The sequence below is a fragment of the Rhipicephalus microplus genome, chromosome 8 (genome assembly GCF_043290135.1).
Source record: "Rhipicephalus microplus isolate Deutch F79 chromosome 8, USDA_Rmic, whole genome shotgun sequence".
Taxonomy (NCBI): Eukaryota; Metazoa; Arthropoda; class Arachnida; order Ixodida; family Ixodidae; genus Rhipicephalus; species Rhipicephalus microplus.
The window spans coordinates 92,301,923-92,323,299 of NC_134707.1; the positions used below are offsets into that span (position 1 = coordinate 92,301,923).

Genomic DNA, 21,377 nt, shown 5'->3' on the forward strand with positions numbered 1-21,377 from the left:
GCACGGAAGAATTCGCAGCGCACGCAGAAAGGTCACGTAGGAGTAAAATTTCTCTTCAAATGACGCATGAAAGTGTCCATATGATAATGGCATTTCACTTAGCCGGTTTATTCCAGCTATCAGCGACAGAAGACACTTTTAGTCGCCATTGCAAGTTGAGCAAAACCAACGGCATTCCATTTCTGGTTGCTTGTATATTGTTATAAGTGCCATGTTAGTACTTATAGTACCATTATGTACAATTTATTTATTCATTTATTTATTCATTTAAAAATATCCTACAGGCCTCTGTTGAGGCATTGTGGAAGGGGGGCAGTACAAAACAAAAAAGTAAACTTCCGTAGTAGTTATGTAAATTTATGTAAAGTTATGTAAAGTTATGTAAAACTACTTCCGTAGATCATGTAAAGCGGTCATGTAGCAGATCACATAATAATAATATCAGTACAAAATAAAACGAAATCAACAATACTAGCAAAGATAAAACAGATAAAAAGGAAATATATACGCGACACTACGGTGCAATACAGTAAGAGACTGCAAAAATGTTACAACGAAGAGAGCACACTGCGGTAATGGCAAACATTTTTACACCTCGTTGGCCAGATAACTAATCAATGTGTCACGAAAAGCATTAATGTTTGTCAGACGTGCGATGCTATCCGGCAGGGAATTCCAACTTCGGACTGCACGTGAAAGCGCAGGGCAATTGAATGCACGTGTTGATTCATAAGTGCGGGTATAACTAAGGTAATTATGATGCCTGTGTGACGTAAAGTACGGTCTTTTCAAGCATGCTAGTGTTGTACGGGATTAATGAATGAATTTGTGAAACAGTGTCAGCAAGGCAATGTCCCGTCGAGTACTCAATGATTGCAATGAAAGGTTTAGTTTCATTTGTGTGACGCTAGATCTATAGCTGTAATCGTTAGAAACGAAGCGGCTTTCCCTGTTCTAAATTCGTTCCAACATGTCAGTAAGGTATTTTTTGTGAGGGGACCAAAAAGAGGAAGCGTACTCGAGTTGAGGGCGAACGAGGGTAAGGTATGCTAATTTGCGAACATTAGAAGGAGCATTTCTTAAGTTTCGTCGCAAGTAACCCGAAGATTGGGAGGCTTTGGCTGAAACGGAGGTGATGTGCTCTGACCGAGAAAGATTTGTGGTGAATATAACGCCTAGATACTTGTATTGTGCAGCTATAGCAAAAATGTCTTTATTGATATTGTATGAATATAGAGAAGATATAGGTTTCCAAGTAAATGGCATTATTTACATTTTGACGTATTCAATGACATTACCCAATTACTGCACCAGTTACCAATTTGTTCGAGAACATGCTGAAGTGCCAGATAGTCATCTGTATATAACTATTGTGCGATAGACAATGCAGTCGTCAGCAACTATTCTTATAGTGGAGGACAAGTTATGTGGAAGGTCGTTAATAAAGATGAGAAAGAGCAAAGGACCGAGGACGCTTCCCTGTGGTACACCAGAAGATACTTCAGTTAAGGAGGACGAGAAAATATTTGGAATGGTGAACTAGTAACGTTCAGAGAGAAAGTTCCGGAGCCATGATAAAGTGAAAAAGTCCAATTTAAAAGCTGAAAGTTTGAAAGGCGACAGTGTGCGACGCAATCGGACGCCTTCGAAAAGTTCAGAAAAAAGCAGTCAGTTTGTTGGCTGTTGTTCAAGTTAGTGTGTAGGTCTGTAAGAAATTCAAGCAACTGTGTCTCGCTCGATAGTCCTTTTCTAAAACCATGCTGATTATGAAAAAAGAACTTGTGAGTTTCAAGGTGTCTGTAGATCTGTGAGGTGATAACGTGCTCCAGTAACTTGCAAGAAATGCATGTCAAGGATATTGGTCTGTAATTTTCGCACGATGATTTATTGCCACTTTTAAATACCGGTATGATTTTTGCCATTTTCTAGTCCGTAGGAAGGAGGCCAGTCACGAGTGCCTGCTTAAATATGTGAAGAAAAATTTCGCTTGACACTGTTACTGTATTTTGTAACATTTTTGAGTTTAAGCCATCTATGCCACAAGAAGACATCTTTAGGTTATTTATGATTGATGATACTCTCTCTGATGTGATATCTATAGGTTCCATGTGTTGGTAGCTTAAATCAGAAACGTTAGGTATGCTTGAAGTGTCCTAATTTGTGAATACGGAACTGAAGAATGAATTAGGAGCCGATGGACACTCGCTATTTAGAAGTGGAATATTGCTTCTGCTGTGTTAGCGAATACCATTAGATTCGTGGTTGGGGTTATTATTTTCCAAAACTTAGCTGGATTGTTTTTAAGTAGTTCAGGAAGGTCATTAGAGAAATATTTGTCTTTTGCTTTGCCTAAAGCTGAGCAATATGTTTTAAGACAGCATTTGTAATTCTGCCATGAGGATGATGTTCGAAGGCTCTTGGCGATATTATACAGCCATTTCTTTCTGCTCCTCATGCGCTTGAGCTTTTTGTAAACCAGGGGTTTAATTTATCGTTTGTTATAAAAACGAGTGGGACATATTTGTCTACCAACGCGCACGAAGCATTTTTGAACAACAACCAGTTCTCTTCCACACATCTATTGTAAAATGAGGGCCACAATGTGTTTTTGAAAAATGTTCCTAGTTCCGTATTTATTGCAGTAAAAATATTTTCATTGTAGTCTCGAATTTGCTTTGTTATGGGCCCTGCCGTGGGTGTGTTATGTTTATTGTCACTTGAAGCAGATGGTGATCGCTGAAACCATCCAGGTGTTCTATGTTACTTATAGGCTCAAGAGCATTCGTTAGAATAAGGTCTAGAACATGCGTACCACGTGTAGGTTTAGAAACAATTTGAAATAGGTTCACATCTAAACATAAATGGATAAATTCGTTTGATGTATGACAAGAAGATGATAATTTCGTCCAATGAATTTGCGGATAATTGAAGTCACTCAGAAGATAAGTTAAATCAGCCTGGAAGAGCTAGGACGCTTTGTTGATGCTGTCGCGCAGAGCACTTACGAAGGAACCGTTCGAATCCGGTGCATGGTAGCAAAGGCCTATTAATACCTTACAGGACAAAATTGCGCAGGCCACCCAGAGAATCTCAAAATCAGAATGTGTGTTGATTAAAGATGACGAAATGGTCTTTTCAATACCTATCATGACACTGACCCTTCTTTTGAAAGAGCGGTCACATCTATATTTGCTATACGTGGTAGAAAAGGAAAAAAACTTCATATTTTGTTGCAGGATGCAGCTATGTTTCTGTAAATGCGATAATGTCTGATCTACTATCTTCGAAAAAGGAAGAAATGAGATCACGATTGGATGGTATACTTCGTATGTTGGCGAACAATAGAGACAATGATGATGGGATAGGGTAAAGCTTTGGTGCTATGTGAGTCTGTGTGCATGCTTCCAACCGGAGCTCTCTATTCAGAGGAACAACTGCGCTTCCAGCACTATCATAAATATAAGTTGTCGAGTCGATACGCGGTTTGTCCACAGAAAGCCTAAACACTTTGTTCTGTGCTTTCGCAAATTCAATTAGTTTTCGTCTCGCATGCCGAGTTTCCGGCGAGAAATCTTTTCGAATGGAAGTTGATGGACCCTTCAGTTTGTGTGCGCATGACAGAATACGTTCTTTATCTTTAAAGAATGTCAGCTTGGCTATTATAGATCATCGCTTATCCTCTCTATATTTTCCCAACCGGTGTACGCGTTCAAATTGCTGTTCATTCATTTTAAGACCAAGCTTATCTGCACAGATGTTAATTAGCCCAATCCTCTGTAACGTCATCATCCAAACCAAAGAAGAGCAGATTCGAACACCGCATTCTGTTTTCGGAATCGTTACAGTGGGCCTTAATAGCCGCTACCTGCTCAGACACAACACGTACAGCGTCAGAATCTGTCCCAACTTCAGATGGGTGTCTTGAAATATAGATGATTGTCCTGAAATATTGTCACGGGGTCGTGACGTAGTTAAAGGCAACAGATGGAATGCTCAAATCAAACTGTTTATTTGGGCGAACCTGTGCCTGCTAAACGGAAAGTCGGGTTACGGTAGCACACTTGCACTGATAGCGGCTCATGCAGCGTCAGCCGTCGGTCAAGTGACAAGTGGTGAAGCGCGTCGGCAATTTATACACTTGCCATCGAATGTTCTAGCGTTATCGCTAACGGTAATGTAGGTTCCAGAATAATCTGTACAGTTCGCGATGTGGGCGTGATCTTGTCGAAATGATCTACTACAGTCCTGAAGCTTCTCGAAGACTGCAGGCCTGGTTTGCGCTGAGAATCACGTAGTGTATTGGAGCGATAACAACACTTGAGAAAAGGAACGTGGCATTTCCCGCCTCTGAAAAACGCATCGTCCGGATGCTTTACTGAAAGATGAAATTATATTTATAAGGCAAGAAAGTACAAGGAATAAATTACGATACAGAAATAATACAAAAAACACTGTTTCAGTTCGTTAACGTGCATGAAATCACTTGACGCACGTGACATGGATGATTTCAGGTTGCGCTCGGCGTCCTTGAGAGTTCTTGATATTATCGGGCACAACATCGTAATTGAGTGACCCGAGACGTCGAACCACCCTGTACGCCCCGAAGTACCATCGCAAAAACTTTTCACTGAGTCTACGTTGGCGTATCGGCGTCCATGATCATACACGTTCACCGGGCTGCTATTCCAGGAAGCATCGTCGAAGATTGTAACGGCGGCTGTCAGTCGTCTGTTGGTTCTTGATACGGAGGCGCGCGAGCTGTGAGGCTTCTTCGGCACACTGAAGGTAGTCACTCACATCAAGATTTTCTTCGTCGGTGACGTTGGGTAACATGATATTGAGGCGTAGTTGCTGGGCTCCTTCCGTACACCAATTTGTATGGAGACGTCTGCGTCATCTGTTGCACCAACGTGTTGTATGTGAAGGTGACATAGGAAAGGATGGCATTCCACGTCTTGTGTTCGACATCGACGTACATTTCCAGCATGTCAGTGATCATCTTGTTTAGCTGCTTGGTGAAGCCGTTGGTCTGTGAATGGTACGCTGTCTTCCGGCGGTGGTTTGTCTGGCAGTATGCCAACATCGCTTGAGTTAGGTCAGCAATAAATGCCGTTCCTCGCTCGGTGACGAGGACCGGCGGGGCACCGTGACGTAGGCCGATATTTTTGACGAAAAACTTAGCTACCTCGGATGCACTGCGATTGGGCAGGGCTTTTGTCTCGGTGTAGCGAGTTAGGTATTCGGTAGCTACGACGATTCACTTGTTTCCGAAAGCCGACGTCGGCAATGGCCCCAGTAGGTTCGTGCTCGAATTATCGGCTAGGTGTTCAATGGGTTGCAGAATTCCCGCCGGCCTTGTCGGCGGTGTCTTGCGTCGCTGGCAATCCCGGCATGTCCTCACATGGTGAGTGACGTTGGCGGTAATACGTGGCCAGTAGTACCTTTCTTGTATCCTCGCGAGCGTGCGGGAAATACCGAGGTGCCCTGTCGTCGAATCGTCGTGCAGGGCCTGCTGAAGTTCTGGTCACACAGCTGAAGGCACCAAAAAAAAGGTACTTGGCTCGAAGCGGTGATAATTGTTTCTTTTGAAGGAGTCCGTTTCGCAGGAAGAACGACGCAAAAGCGCGCTTGAGCACCTTCGGAACTTCGGCGGTCCTGCCTTCGAGGTATTCTATTAAGGCCCTAAATTACGGGTCCGCCCACTGTCGTTCAGCGAAGTCGTTGGCAGTTATCGTAGTCTAGAAGTAGTCGTCATCCGGGTGTTCAAGTGGTTGTTGGTCTACAGGCGCACGAGAGAGACAATAGGCGTTGGAGTGTTTCTTGCCGATTCACTATTTCTTTTTGTTAGCACTTTGTTCCTTCCGCGTTGCAAGAACAGTTGGTGACAAGCTAAGAATGAAAGGTAAAGTGTACCACTGTCCAACTGTGGTCGCTCATTACTATGACGTAACAGTCACAATGATCCAATAAAAAATTCAGCATGGCACCGTTCTCGACGAGAGGCGATGTGCCACTGCACGAAGACGGGCAGGCGTCCCTTCGGTTTTTCTGTGGTGTTTTGTTCGTCAAGAAGCTATTTGGTTTACTCGCCCTGACCCCCTTATCATTATCTTCATCGGCCGTCATTCGATGCTGGCGTTTATTATTTTGCAGCGTTTGAAGCGCACCGAAGCGGCCAAGCTTCATCGCCTTCCGTCGGTTCGGCAGCGTGAAGCAGCAACACGGCGTCTATTCTCTGCGTCGCTAGGATTACCATTTTTTTTCTTCGAAAGACTGTCCTTTGGCATAACAAGCATAGATATACCCAGCGTCATCATACATAGATCAACAAGTTTCACATACGCATAAAGTTTCACGGAGATCAGTGGTACGGTTCTCCTATCCACTCTTATAAGTCGGGAGGGCGACTGGGACGGTGACCCGTTGTTCGAAGATGACGAAGGCGCGATTGCTCTAGGCCCGAGCACGACCAGAGCAGGTGTGTCACGTTCTCGGTAATTATGAGAGGGTCACAAAAGGGGCAGGTGGTTCCATACACTGCGCGGTATTGTTGAGGCCAGTGGGGAGTTACTGACGGCGTAAGAGTAATTCCCCCACTCGAAGTCTTCGAAGCGCTGCCCCTTCTAAGCGGGTAAGCCCACCAGGTAGATCAGAACCACATGGTGGTATGAGTGCTCGTTTGGTATAGCGGACACAATCGTTTCGGCGCAGCAGGATTACCACTTTCGACGATTGTTGTGGTCATTCTTATGCGGGAAGGTGACGTCTGAATGTGTGCGTCTTTGTTTTGTGGAATGTACGCGTCTGTGACTTACCGCCCGCTGAAGCCATGGCATGAGCGTTGTTTCCACATGTGCATGAGGGAGTGTTGTGTGTCGCAACGTGAGAATGTTGGTCATTTTTTGATATATGTGCTCTGTAGAGTGCCCATATGAGTGATGGAAGTGCCGGCGAGGTGCTAGAAAAAAGCAACCAAGAGGACCTGCTAGCATGACACAGTACGAAAGTAAACAAACCAGGTAAGGAGAATATGCATTTGTGTATGCATTCTGAAGTGAATTGTGGTCATTAGGTGTGAATATTTGAGCTGTGTCAGTTGGAACTTTTTGGTAATTTCAACAAAATCTATTGCCACTGGCTCATATTTACGCACCAGATTGAAGTGTCCGCTGCGTGAGCACTCATCTCACGCTCGAAGTACGAACACCTTGCACACTTGCACCTTCCACACTTGCAAACACCTTGCGCACTTGCACCGCGAAATGGCGTGAGGTATGTAATAACCCTGCATTGATCATGATCAACGCAGTTATCACGATGAGTTTTCTTGATCGTGATTGTCACTGAAGCAACGCCGCTAATACTTTTAAGCAAAAAAATGACAGAAAAAAATCGTTTTTAGAGGCATTCTATCATTCTTAACAAAATCTTATTAGGAAGTTTTACCCTTTCCTAACTTTTTGTTCACTTTGCCTGTATTGCGTGCGTCTATGATGCATACACATAACTTGTTCATATTAAGTTAACGTTTATGAAAGAAAAGATGGATCCATTGCATGCCCCCGTAAAAGAAAAGTCTGGCACGCAATTCATTCGCATTATCTGGAGAGATAAAACCTTCTTGCCTGCACAGAAACAACTTCGCACAGACATATTCATTGAAGGTAGTGGCCCCTGTTGCAGCAAAATGAGGGTCCACTTTGAAATAGTTGAATACTCAAGGCCGACGGGATGATGGCAACACCAAGAAGTGTAAGTTGTCGAAGCAAAAAAAAAAATCACATACAACTTCTAGTCACCGCTGCTTTAGCCACGTACATTGCCTTGGCATTAATATGACGACAACGTATGCAATGACTCCCACTGTTAGGCACCATGTGCGCTACGCGCTTTTATTTCAATGAAACAAGACATCGAATGAAACACTGTCATTTACCTCAAACGCAATAACAAGCAAGGCAACGCGAGATGCAGATACGGTATTCACAGCAGCAAAGAATCAAAATTCACAAAGCCAATCTCAGATCACTTCTTTATTTAGCAGTTTGAGTCATAGTTGCCATTTTTACAGAAGACAGCGAAAGAAACCTGGCAATGAAAGTTTTGTAAAAAAAATGCATGCAACCTAATAAAATCTGATTATTATGCCCATGGTTCATTTTGTGAAACAGGAAAGAACGATTTTCTAATTTTAAATAATACGTTAAATTTGACATTGTTTGTTTGACATAGTTTGTTTATTACAACCATTGGTATCGCGCAGAAACAACGCGAGTCGTGAGGAACTCAGAGATGTGCGCACTGCGGGGTGACATTTCAAGAACAGATATATTGCTAACCTGACGCGAAGGTCCCTGCCTTCTCAAGCTTATTTATCGAGCTTCGGATTCTTTATTACAATCTCAAGCAAGTATTGAATGGGAATGGTTGTATGCATGAGAATTATGGGCCCTGTTTGGGAACCACTTTTGTAGCGCTGACGCATGAGCAATAAGGGCGATGAGGCCTCATGGGTGGAGCTTATATTTATTATTAGGTTGTCCCCAAATATAGCCTTTCGTGACCTAAACGTGCATGTTTAGCAACACACGCTACGCTGTATTGGTTCCAAAATAACGTGGTTTCAAGTCATGGGCGGTCGACAAATGGCGTGTTGCCTTCCAACCATCAGCGTCTTTCACTTGATTTTGCTCTACTGCGTGGAGAAGTGCACCTATACTATAAAAGGCGAGAAGAGTTTATTATTCTAAGTTTTCACAGTGACAGCCTGTATAAATTTCTTTCAAGTGTTTAATGCATGTACTTAGGTATACTTAAAAAATTGGCCCCGTATCTGCATGTTTCCGCCTATGTCGTCGAAAGACGATAGTCTTGCGTGCGGAGAGAGTGAACGAGACATTTATTTGATGTTCTGGGCAAGAAAATCGGTAAGTGGTTTTCTGGAGGCACTGCGTTAGAGTGCCTCGAGCGTTCAGTGGAGGCGAACGAACGCATGAAGCCACGTCACACGCGAGACATGAGCGCCATCTGACAGTTTTTTTTAAACAAAGTGCGTGGCTCTGAGACGGGTGTGCGCGCCCATCTCAAAGATGATATGGTGTAGAACGCAAGGCGACACGTAGGTGCCACCACCGCCTCGTCTATGCAAAGCGTTGGAAACACTCCCCGTTCCGTGCAAGCATTGGATGGTCAGCGCAGCGTGATAAGCGCTACGGTCCTTAAAATTACTCATGTATGCCTTTTATAGTACAAGACGCACGTGCAAAATATATACGTGTTGTTAGGTGCCCCTGACATGCGCAATAGTTGCTTTTTTATTGACAATTTCACAAGCATGAACGCTCAACCTTGAGCAACATTGGTAGGCGCTGCGGATGCGGTCAGCCGTTTCAAGTAAACGATACCGTTAAGAGTGAACAGACCTGAATTTTCGCGTCCAAGGTCCCCCAGAAAGACTATCGTCTTTTAAAAAGTCATAGCTTTGCCTAAAGGCCAAGCATTGAACGCGTTAGCAACAAATTGAAAGGTCACGCGCAGAATGGCAAGATATCGAACGTCAACTGCGTTTGGCATGCACAAATGACGCATGAAACGTGTTCACAAGTACAGATGAACGCGAAGAAGCATCTCGGTTATTACTTCGTCATGTCTGAAAAGCACGCTCTTTTTGCAAACGAAAAATGTGCATCGACTGTAGGGATCTTTGTGCGCCTGGTAATTACAACATAATCATTGCAGTTAAAGCCAAATGCCATCCAGGACGTACGATTGCCCCCCCCCCCTGTTCCTCGAGATAACCAAAGTCAATTAACCACCGTGGCAGGGCACTGCGAGATAAATTGATGCGTGAGCGTCCATCCTGCCTGCCACTCTGCGTGGGACAAAGTACTCGTGGGAGATTAGAGCACGCACCGCCGGATCCTGACGATGTGGCGATGCGCGCTAACTCTGCTATCTTCCTGGTAATGCTTAAAACACGATAGTTCATGCCGAAATGCCCGTCACCAGCGGTAAGTGGTAGATATAAATTGCCGTTTGAACGTAAATGGAGGTGCTCTTTCGTGGCTCAGTGACTAACGCCTCACGCTCACCATTTATAGGTCCCACGTTAGATTCTGCGCTGGAGTCCTTTTCTGGATTATGTGTCGTTCTTGCGTTTTCATATATATAGGTACGTATACGTATACATATACGCTGATTGACGGCGACGCCAACGCTGGTGGCAAAATTAGGCCGACAGTGTCAATGTATTTGCTATTGCAATAAAACTTTGTACCATTTCCTCGAAGGAACCCTGATAGGATGTGAAGTGGCAGTGGTGCGCTCCACTTGGATGTGGTTGAGACAGGTGTCAACACGAGTGCTGGAAGAACGGCTCGAAGCGAAACTTGGTGCAGCGTTTACAAGAGCAAACGCTTGTTTGGAACGCAAAGACACCAAAGGCATGACGCATTGAGAAGCTTGCGCTCGGCTTTCTTGGCTGGCGTCTAGTTGGTATTACCCGCGCGCCGTCCTTATTCTCAAACGTGATCGGTGTTCTTGACTTACCCCTTGTTGGTGTCGTTGGTCTTCGACTGCCGACGCTTGCATTCGGCTTCCCTGGCTCGTGCTTCGTTGGCGTGACGTCGTGATTCGCGTATGCGATCGGCCTCGCTAACCCTCGCAACGCCAGTGACAGCAGAAAAGGTACGCGCACACTAGCGGGAAGCATGCCGCGATGGCGTCCCGTCGGAGCGATCGCGCGGCAAGCAGCGCCGCGCTGTGCACTTTGTCGGCGCCACGAGACTCTCGAGGCGCGTGCACCCGCCGGCGAGCGGCTTCTCGCCGACAAAAAGAGAGAGGTGGCGTGCTTGAGAGGATGCCCACGTGAGGAGTAGGCTAGTGCGATGTGAGCGGTGAAGAGGGTGAAGGCAGAGAGATGACACACGGCGAGCGGCAACAAGGTAGGAAGAGGGTGATGTAAACGTGCGCGCACTGTGAGAGTAGGCGAGAACTACTTGGCACCGCCCCAAAACCATCAGCTAAGAGAGCGTAGTGCGCACGCAGAGAAAGCGTTACGCAGACTAGTCAAAGAGCTGCTTCGCGTCTTATCATCTTTTCTGGCACTTGCGACAGAAACTTCTGCTGTATTGCATTGCATTATACTGTGCAGCCGTAGCTTACCGTCGAGGTCACTTGAGTAACCACATGATCGGCCTCTACATTTAGGCACGTTGTTAGGTCAGTGCGCATGCCCCTCGTCCTTTTCTTGACTGTGTTCTGACTTCCATACAGCTTGCCCTTTCATTAGCTGACTAGCCAGGTGGCAGATCTTTTCAGGTTCATACAAATTATGCTCTAGCTAAATAAGCCACGTCATGCTAAGATCTAGCTACTTCAACAAACGTTGCTTAGACACTATAATTAGGTCGTATCAGACAAGATCATGATGTGCAACTAACACCTACTACAAGGCTGCTTAAGAAAGCTGCACAAATGAGGACTTATTTTATTATGATCAGCTGAAAAAGTTCTCATTACTTATGCTTGTGTTACTTAGATACACGCTAAGGCTTTGCGAATTAGGCATAAGGAATGTTATTTATTTAACTGAACTATATCGCAGCTCCCATAGCTGCACATTCTGATGTCGCTGGCAATTGGTTCCGAGAGCGAACACTGGCGTCGCTGCGGTCGCGGTGATGTGACGTCATGGCATGGACTCGCCTGCTCCGCTGGCGCTTGTCTCCATCTCTGCGCCCACCGTGTAAAGCTTTTTAGCGATACGTTGCGATTGTTTCTCGATTTCGTGACGCAAATCTTTCACCATACAAGGTACAAGGTTTATCAACTATTGAAGTTTTTTAAAGCTGAAAGAAGTTTTCATAATTTAGCTTAGGATATAGACTCGCGTACGAGCGGAAGATTTCTTGTGAATATGGTGATGCATGAGAAGACGTTCGTTGTTTTTATCACGTATACCACAAAATAGGTGCCAAGAAAATATGCTTAGTGGCACTAACGTTATTACAACTAGGCATAAAGTCTAGGATTATTACATGTCTGTCAGGTTTTAAATTCACTAAATACATTGCGCTTTACCGTGCAAGTTACGACTGCATCTGCGAAATATATAAATAATTTGACAGAACGGCACTTTCTCCAGCACAAGACATTACAAGAATATGACTGTCATGAGCACTCACAACAAGTTCGTCGAACAAACAAAATAATAACGCCACACACACAAAAATTTCGGAAGTAATGAGATATTTCCGTTCACTAGGATCATTTGTACATGCTTCTTCTCAAAAGTGACCAGAGATCATGCAGTCTTATACCCTGATTTGCGTGAAGAGCTGGAGTGTGCTACCACCGCGTCACGAATGATAATGAGGCTTCACGTGGGAGCACCGCTGATAGCAACCATTTCAGCACAAGTGTTAGCAAGTCGAAATGAACTTTTTTTATAGCGCACTGGCAGACGTGGCCCAAGCAGTGGCGTAGCCAGGGGATGGCTCACCAGGACTGCCTTCTACCCTCCTAAATTTTTTCCGCGTGCAGGGAAAAAAATGATCTTTTTAAGAAGATTCCCTTCCCCAGTCCACACCCCCCCCCCTAAATATTCAACCTATAGGCTTCTGCACCCATATAAAAAAACATAACAACCTTCACCTCGATGAGGTGACGACTGGTCTCGCACGTCATGTCCACCAACAGGTAATCAACTGCAAGAAAATTCAACGTATTTGAGGTGGCTATCTGAACTGGTAGTTTGGAGCGCGACCGCACTGTTGCTACGATTCTGCACAAAGACAGAATCTGACCGCAATAGGAATTTCCGCACCTAACCTCAACTGCACTCAACCTCAATAATTTTGGTCACTTAAAGCTTCAAACTTATTGCGAAAGAAATATGAAACTAAAAAACGTGTTGACTGAGCAACTTTGCCCCGCCGCGGTGGTCTAGTGGCTAAGGTACTCGGCTGCTGACCCGCAGGGTGCGGGTTCGAATCCCGGCTGCGGTGGCTGCATTTTCGATGGAGGCGGAAATGTTGTAGGCCCGTGTGCTCAGATTTGCGTGCACGTTAAAGAACCCCAGGTGGTCTAAATTTCCGGAGCCCTCCATTACGGCGTTTCTCATAATCATATAGTGGTTTTGGTACGTTAAACCCCACATATCAATCTGAGCAACTACACAAGAAAAACACACAACAGCGGCGGTGGTATTCCAGGGCGAGCGCCTTACGGTATATGTTGCGACACTCGATGCTGCACCCGAGCGCGAGGCTTGATACACTTGTAAAAGCGCTGTCCGTAGCTAAGTGTACTTCTCCGGTACAAATTATTCTAGGGGAGAAGAAGCCCTGATATTCTTGAAAGGAATCACCTATGCACATCTCCACCTTATGAAGTAAATTACGGTGTCCTAATTACTTCTCAAAATCACAAGGTTATGTGTCAATGAGTTTGTTGTATCCAAGCAGAAGCGTGTTTTTTATTTTTCATACCCGTCGGAATGCGGCTGTCGTCGCCACGAATGCAATTCATCACAGGGGTTAGCAGCGCGACACAGAGCTTTTCACTCATCTGGCATTGCTATACGACCCAGCGCGAGATTGCGCAGTAGCAAAAGTAAACTTTTCATTGTTTTACCCGAAACATTATTAAATCTGTTTTATTCATTCGTCTGCAGCTTGAGACAAGCAAAAGGCGAACACAAACATTGGAACAGCGCACGAAGCGAGCACATCATTATGCAGGCGCGCCGTGGCTCACGTCGAGGAGTCCGTGCCGTGACGTCATCCGCCTGGCGCCGCCACTCCCACTTCTCGGGGCTAATATGTTGTCAACCGCTCTTCACCCACAACTTCACAACCTATTTATATATACCTAGTATATTCCTTTTCAACTACCGAAAATGGCTCAGATATGTTTTTATGCAATGTGCACAGTAGTCACCATTTCTTTTCCGACTCTCATATGCGCGCATCCCATGGTCGTCTCGTTACGTCTGACATATAGCTCTCTCGCAGATAACTCGCGCTCTCCAATATCTTGGGCATTTCTGCATAGCACCCCTGTATGTGCGCTAGTAGCATCATTAACACTTACTGCATAGCGTGCATATGTATAACACTTACATTTGGAAGGCAAGCTGAATGAAGTGGTACTCAATAGGGCTTGGGAGTCCACCACTGTAAAAATAACGTACTTCAAAGAAACATAAGGTTCCATGGTCACTTTCAAGCACAAAAACAATAAAAGTTGAAACGAAATGAGTTTGCTGCATTGCTTAAAAACAAGATCATAAATTCATGTAATAGGAGAAAAAAAAATCTAAGGAAGATAGAAGGCTGCAGTGAACAGAAAGTAAGAGCATTTCAGATGGAATGCAACTTGAGCCTTCGTTTATACGCATGAGCACTTGTCTGCATAAAGACAGCAGCCCCATCTCCAAGCGGTGCGCTACCCTGCGCAAGGCGTGTGCTCAAGCCGAAGCTTCAGCTGCATTATACTTCCCAATAAGTATTATTTTATTATTTTATTCATACTGTCAGCACATAAGCCAAGACAGGAATGGGGGTTACATAACTGCCTTGTACAAACGTAGTACATGCAAAAACAATTTTAACGCGGAACACTCAAGAATTGAACAACATATCAGAATAAGAAAACGAAAGACAAAATCAGATTAGAAAACATGCCGCACAGCTCACCTATATATGTAAAATAACAGGTTAGAAAATATCCCGTATACGTCACCAAAGAAAAGGAAAAACAATAATATTTGAAGTTCTGTAGTACATTGAACATGTTCAGGCAACGGGTAGTCCACAAGCCAATTGAAGTGCGAACAAATACTAAAACAATAAAAATCGTTCACAAATGTTCTAAGAAAACCTTTTCGAAACATTGTAAATAGGAACATTCGACTATGTTTTGAGGTAACCGATTCCACTCAGCAATGCTTCGAATAAAAAGATTATTTGAATAAATCGGTTTGGGGGGGGGGGGGTATTCGGTGTAATATGTTTTGAATTTGTTTCCTCTTAGGAAATCGTGTCATCATGTCATGCATCGCAGCTTTGCTGCTCAAGTTGAAAGGCTTTTGAGGGCTGGGTACCCAGCTATCCTACTGGCATGTATAGCTGAAAAGCTATTAAAACAGATAAAGAAAGGATGCAACTCCGAGGCCCAGCCGGAATCTAACGACCGAAAAAGACCCATAGTTTTACCCTACGTGCATGACATTTCCCACCGGCTAAAATGATAGGGGAGAAATGCAGCGTCAAAGTGGTGTTTTCAGCGCCGGATAAGTTACAGCGGCTTTGCAAAGCTGTCAACCCTCTCAAATCACACACCACTGCTTGCGCAACTAAGCACAAAACTCGGTTTGTGCCGTGTGTAGTGGGGGTTGTTTACGCGATTCCATTCTCATGTGGTATGTGGTATTTCGGCCAAACGGGGCGATGCCTTAATGAAAGGCTAAAAGAGCACCATTTTAATGCTCACAAAGCAATCCAGGGCCACATTGGAATTCACTGTCGCGATTGTGGATGTACCCCCATGTTTGACCAGTGTGAAGTGATAAAAAAGCACCCGTCGCAATTAACTCGGGAAATTATAGAAGCGCATTGTATAGCAAGAGCTGGCAGCACGTGTATTAGCGCCCCTTCTTTGGGTTTATCTGAACATGAAGTGGCCTTCCTTAATCAGAGTAACCGCCTATGAATGTGTGATATGTGACGGTGTCATGTTGTGTGTTATCTTGTCGTTGCGTTAGGGTGGTTTTGTATGCTTGCGCCGGTCTATTTATTTGATGCAATTTGACAATAAAGCTCAGTTGGAAGTTAGCGCTCTGTCCTCTTGTGTCGGTCTGCTCGGCCGTTTCTTCTTCCCCGTAATGCGCTATACCAGTTCAAGTATGTTTTGAATGTTTTGTCCTGGATGAGGTAGTTTTCTTTAGTACAATGTGTTAACCTAGGTTATACCTAGGTGAACACATACTGAAATCCATACTGAAATCCTGTTCAATATGTGAAAAGAGAACATCAGTCGATTAAGTTGCATTTTTCTTTTCACCGTCATTATTCTGGTTTTTTCTCTAAGCTCACATATAGACTCAGTTCTTGAATACACGTTTAAAATGAACCGCAAGGCTATATTTTGTATACGTTCTCATTTTAGTGTATTTGTTTTAGTGTAAGGTTCCCATATATAACTAGCGTAAGTCAGTACTGATAGAACTGTCATTTTGTATATCATTGCTTTAACCTTTGGAGTAGCATTGTGCAGTTTTCGACGCAACGACCTAAGTGTATGCACGGCTCTATTACAAACATCATCGACATGTACTGATCAGTTTATGTGATGTGCAAGGCGAATACTTAGATATTTAACATCTCTGGCTTTAGCTAGCAGTGCGCCTTTATTACTGTACGGAAAAGATAGCGGGCTTTTTTTACGTGCCATGCGCATGAAAAGGGTTTTTGAATGCATTCAGTTACATTTGCCACTCATCACACGAACCACTCGTTTTTTGTAGGTGGTTAGTAAGTACCAGTTGGTCATTAGAGCAGCAAATCTTTGCATACAAGATTGTATCATCTGCATAACGTTTTATACGCACACGCTGTGAAAAACCTTCACCCATATCACTAATATAGAGAGAAAAAAGTAAAGGGCCTATAACGAACCCTTGTGGCACACCTGATCGGACTGGCGTATTGGCACTGCGAACATTATAGATTTCAACAACTTGTTCTCTGTTTGACAAATGCGCCTCTATTCATTTTAGTAGTTGACTGTCACCAAGGGAACAAGATAATTTCATGAGCAACTTTCTACGTAAAATTTTGTGAAATGTTTTTCAAAAATCAATAAATATGATTTCCATTTGACCCTTTTCATTGGTACACTGACAAATTTCGTGTGTAAACTCTGTAAGAATCGTAATAGTAGAGTATCCTTGCCGGAAACTGTGCTTACTTTTACCTAATATGACATTTTCTTCCACAAACATTATTAGGTGAGTAGTCAAAATGTGCTCCAGAGTTTTACAACAAGTACTTGACAAAGAAATTGGTCGGTAGTTTGTGATGTCATTTTCGGAACCTTGTTTGTGAATTGGTATTACCATAGCACACCGCCAATCTGTCCGAACTTCACCGGAGTAAAGTGACTTTGTAAATATGTCCGAAAGAAAAACATGAGCACCACTCGGCATATCGTCTTAAGAAGGCGTTGGGAAATTGATCAGGCCCTGGGCGTTTTTTCACATCTATTTTAGGGAGCAGATCCAAAATGCCTTCTTGCGTTATAGTTAGTTAGCTCAGCTAGACGTTGTTCACAAGAAAACCGCACTTGTGCTAGCAAAAAGTGCTAGCAGCAATATATAAAAGACGTAATGAAGTTTCGCCAAATTTTGATGATGATGATGATGATGTAGATGGTGATGTAGATGATGATGATGTGTGGTCTTTTATGGCGCAAGGGCTGTTTGCCGGCCCAATAGCGCCAGGTCAATGAACGCAAAATTTTGATTAGAACCTGTTTGTAATGACGTAAAAGCAGCTAGTATCAGTCGCATAATTGTATGAAGACCTCAATAACTTCTCTCACCCAACGGAGACCACGCCAGCTTCTACACTGCAGAAGATAGTTTGTGCCGGTTATACTTGACATTATTGACACGAGCATGGAACGAGATTTGGCCTTCCCAATTCGTGTATGTGCCATTGTGAAAAAAAAAGACTAGGCGATAAGCTCGTTTTCGTGGTGATTTATCACCGGACTTTCTGCACCTACAGTTCCCTTGGAGGAGGAACTGGTGTGCAGGAAGTTTGGCTGAAGTTTTAATCACCAGAATGAGTTGTAGAATTTCAAATCTCAATTCTTACTTCTACAGAGCGGGTTTGGCAATCTGCTCTATTTGTTCCTCTTGCAACGAACTCGAAACGATCAAACACTTCTTGTTGAGCAGCCGAAGTTTTTCCTTACACAGAAAACGTTCTATCGAAATAGTATTGCAGCAATGTGGTCTACCGGTTACGTCAGCCGTTCCAATGTCATTTGGGGCTTCTGCGCTGGGACACTTGGACAGGAATATTTTCGAAGTTGTCGAAAAGTTGATATGTGGCTCGAAGAGGTTTGGTAGGTGTATCAACTACTAACAACACTTTATTCAGCCTTCTAGTCAAAAGAATTCCAGACTCCGGGATTTGATTGATTGATATGTGGGGTTTAACGTCCCAAAACCACCATATGAATATGAGAGACGCCGTAACGGAGGACTCCAGAAATATTGACCACATGGGGTTCTTTAACATGTGCCCAAATCTGAGCACACTTGCCTACAACATTTCCGCCTCCATTGAAAATGCAGTCGCCACCGCCGGGATTCGATCCCGCGACCTGCGGTCAGACTCCAGGATGTTACACAATATAGAACAACTTAGTATAACAATCATTAAAAATTAGTGTTACTTCAAAAAATCATCTCAAAATTATTTTAGCTCTTACTAAATATTAATCATAAAGTCAGTATGCACGGTCTGCCCGACTCATGAAAGATCCCCCAGAGTGGGTAGGTGCCAATGTTTCCAAGAAAATCATCATCAACATCGCCATCACCATCATCATCATCATCATCACCATCACCACCATCATAATCGTCGTCGTCATCATCCTCATTATCATCGTGGTTGGCTCGGCTCGACGCCCACTGCTCCTGGGAACGGACATCGTGTTCAATCCATAATCACGTGACAAGTGAGACGATGCAAACTCAAGAGACATCCATGCTGCCTCCATCGCGGTCTCAAGGCCCCACAAACTACGAAGTCGTTTTATGGTGACCCTTACGAGAACGCCGACGACTGGCTTGACGACAACAATCGTTGTGCTGGTGTGCAAGAGTGGAACTAGCACCGAGAGCTTCGGTATGTCTACTTTTACCTCGCGGACTCTGTGCGCACTTCATTCGAAACCATGAAGCCACTATGGCAACCTGGCCAGAGTGTAGCGCCAAACAGCAGAATACCTTTCGAAGTTGTCACCAAAATGAGCAAGCAGAATGTCTTCTCAATTCCAGAAATCAGCGCCTGAAGGAGAAAGTTGCACTTGAGTTCCGTTTTAGTTCTTCCACTCGCCTTGCTGGTTGCGCGACATCTGGTGCGGCCGCCAAGGAAGCCGAGGACGAGATTCTTCATCTGCTGCCACATTGAACAAAGGAACGCTCGGACACAATTTCGATACAGACGTTTATTCGTTTCTCTCTCTTTCCTGTCCCTGCAACCATGGTTTTTATCCACTAACCTCCCATTAAAACACTCCTACAATCCAAACAAAACACAGGAATGTCTCTCTCCTCGACCTCTGGTTGGCAGCCGTTGAAGGTGGCAGTCACGGTGTCCTCCCTTCTCGGATCTTCCTCAGAGAACTACCGCCTCTCGTTGCCGCTCAACTTCGTTTATTGCGGTGCCCGGAACGTTAGACGTCCGGCGTTGACGAGCCGTGGGAACGCACCTTTCGGGTACATGCCCGCAACGCTGGGCTCACAGGCCATCAGTAAATTTGACCCGTGAATTAATGCAACCACTGCCGCTGGTTTTGGTTGCCTACAGTGGAGCGCAAGTGCACCTTCCACCCTTGCAGCTGGACTTGGCTTTTTTTTCTGTAAATTGTCACCACTAAGCTCCATGGCAACGTGGGTCTTCGCGTCTTTTATGACCGACAGACAGCCGCTGTTCTGCCAAATCAGTGACACCGCTTCCTTCATGGCGTGGGCACACCATCAGTGGGGCGACTAACAATATGAAAGTATTGGGCGAACGCACCAGGTTGAAACCCAACAGTTGTCATGTTCGTTGAGGACATGTGAGCTGACCCCTTAATGATGGAAGAGAAGAAGGTGTGCCTACTGATGCGTGAGTGAAAGAGCAGTTGTTCGCGGGAGTAGTGGGCAACCCTTTCAGCACAGTACCAAATTTCCTCCACGAAGTCACGACAAAAGAGAGATGCTAAGGCCGCGTTCGTCTCAGTTTGAGCGTTTTGGCAATCTTTCATCGGCCTCATCAGCCCTGGCAACTCTTTAAGCCATGACCATAAACTACCTCACGGAGCTCATGTGAAGTATTGTGCGCAATGGGCTGCAAAAGCTGCACGCGGTGTCTCCACAGCCTCATGTTGCTGCTTTAACAGACGGCTTTCACGAAGAGGTCCAAGAAGTGCAATCCATGAGGGCTCTGTGTTCAGCCGAGGTCAAATCCATCAAGGCTCAATCTCTTTACATACCTGTGGCAATATGCAATATTTTCAAACATCACAGAGCCTAAAACAAGCGAGCAGTTCACCGTAGTTCACCCTAGCAAATGTGCCCGCATATGAATAAATACCGTACGTCTCTGAATGAGTGACATAAAATTTAACCATGGTGTCATTGTTGGCTGTCAGAAATATCGTAATAGCGGGTAATCACAGAGAAAATGTCACCCACTGGCACAGTCATGTAAATCGTATGATGGTACAAAATCTCTATAGAAGTTTTTACTTCCCACAAAATTTGGGCCTGTAAAAATAATTCCTGGTCAATTAACCATAGCAAAGTGGCGCTTAAGCCAACGAAGTCTGCACCTACTACTTTCAATGCGGGCTGTCTCTAAAGGGCCCCTGATGCAGTGTTTAACCTTTGCCTGCCCGTTTTCATGAAGAACATATCCGAAGCACTATCTAGGGTGCCTTCACTTCCACTCACAAGTTCTTGTCTACAATGCTCACCATTTAAATAGGTGTGCTGTAGTTGTGGTTTTGTCACTCAGTGCCAAATGCATAAAAATGTTGAGCACTGGTGACACCGCTTTGCTGGCACAACGTGTTCTATATCTAACTCGAGTTTTTTTGTGTGTGTTATCAAATATTATACAATTTCATCTTACAAAATGTACCATAAATTTATAAATACACGAACATCATTTTTGACACATTTCGTACAGCTGTACATGTTGGTGACTGAAGGCTGTTCAACGTGATATCATTTATAGTACATACAGCACCAAGATGTTACACCGAAATTGTATACTGTAAGCCCTTATGGTATGGCAACAAAAGGTGAACTTCTGGGCGATATTTCCGCTATTACCATATATTCGCTGCAGCTAACACGCCTTTGGAGTACACAATATTAGGGCAGAAGCCTGAGTTGAACACAGGCAATCAGTGTGAAAGAAAACTATTCTACCACGGTGTAACGTCTAAGGAACGTCTTAAGAAAAAAGCACCAGGTCTGCGCGGAAGGCGCAGCGCAGTCACAGCGAAAGCTAGAAGAACGGCGCCTTTGAGAGCTTTTTCAAAACGTGCATTGGTTAACTACTGCAAGCATACTTGCCTGATACCTA

The 21,377-nt window shown here is 44.3% G+C and overlaps 1 protein-coding gene and 1 long non-coding RNA gene across 3 annotated transcripts in view; one reads left to right on the forward strand and one right to left on the reverse strand.

Moving 5' to 3' along the window:
• LOC142769245 (uncharacterized) overlaps positions 1 to 21,377 on the reverse strand; it is an 86,572-nt gene that overhangs the window by 62,007 nt on the left and 3,188 nt on the right. The window contains exon 2 of one of the 2 annotated variants that reach the window (XM_075872329.1): positions 14,124 to 14,193. In XM_075872329.1, coding sequence (XP_075728444.1) covers positions 14,124 to 14,193 — 70 coding nt within the window. Of the gene's footprint in view, positions 1 to 10,548; positions 11,030 to 14,123; positions 14,194 to 21,377 lie in introns of those variants that run through there. The other variant, XM_075872328.1, reaches the window with a different exon arrangement.
• Positions 9,858 to 21,377, forward strand: part of LOC142769246 (uncharacterized) — a 35,899-nt gene continuing 24,379 nt past the window's right edge. The window contains exons 1-2 of the long non-coding RNA XR_012885725.1: positions 9,858 to 10,010; positions 10,101 to 10,171. This is a non-coding gene — a long non-coding RNA (uncharacterized LOC142769246). The remainder of the gene's footprint in view (positions 10,011 to 10,100; positions 10,172 to 21,377) is intronic.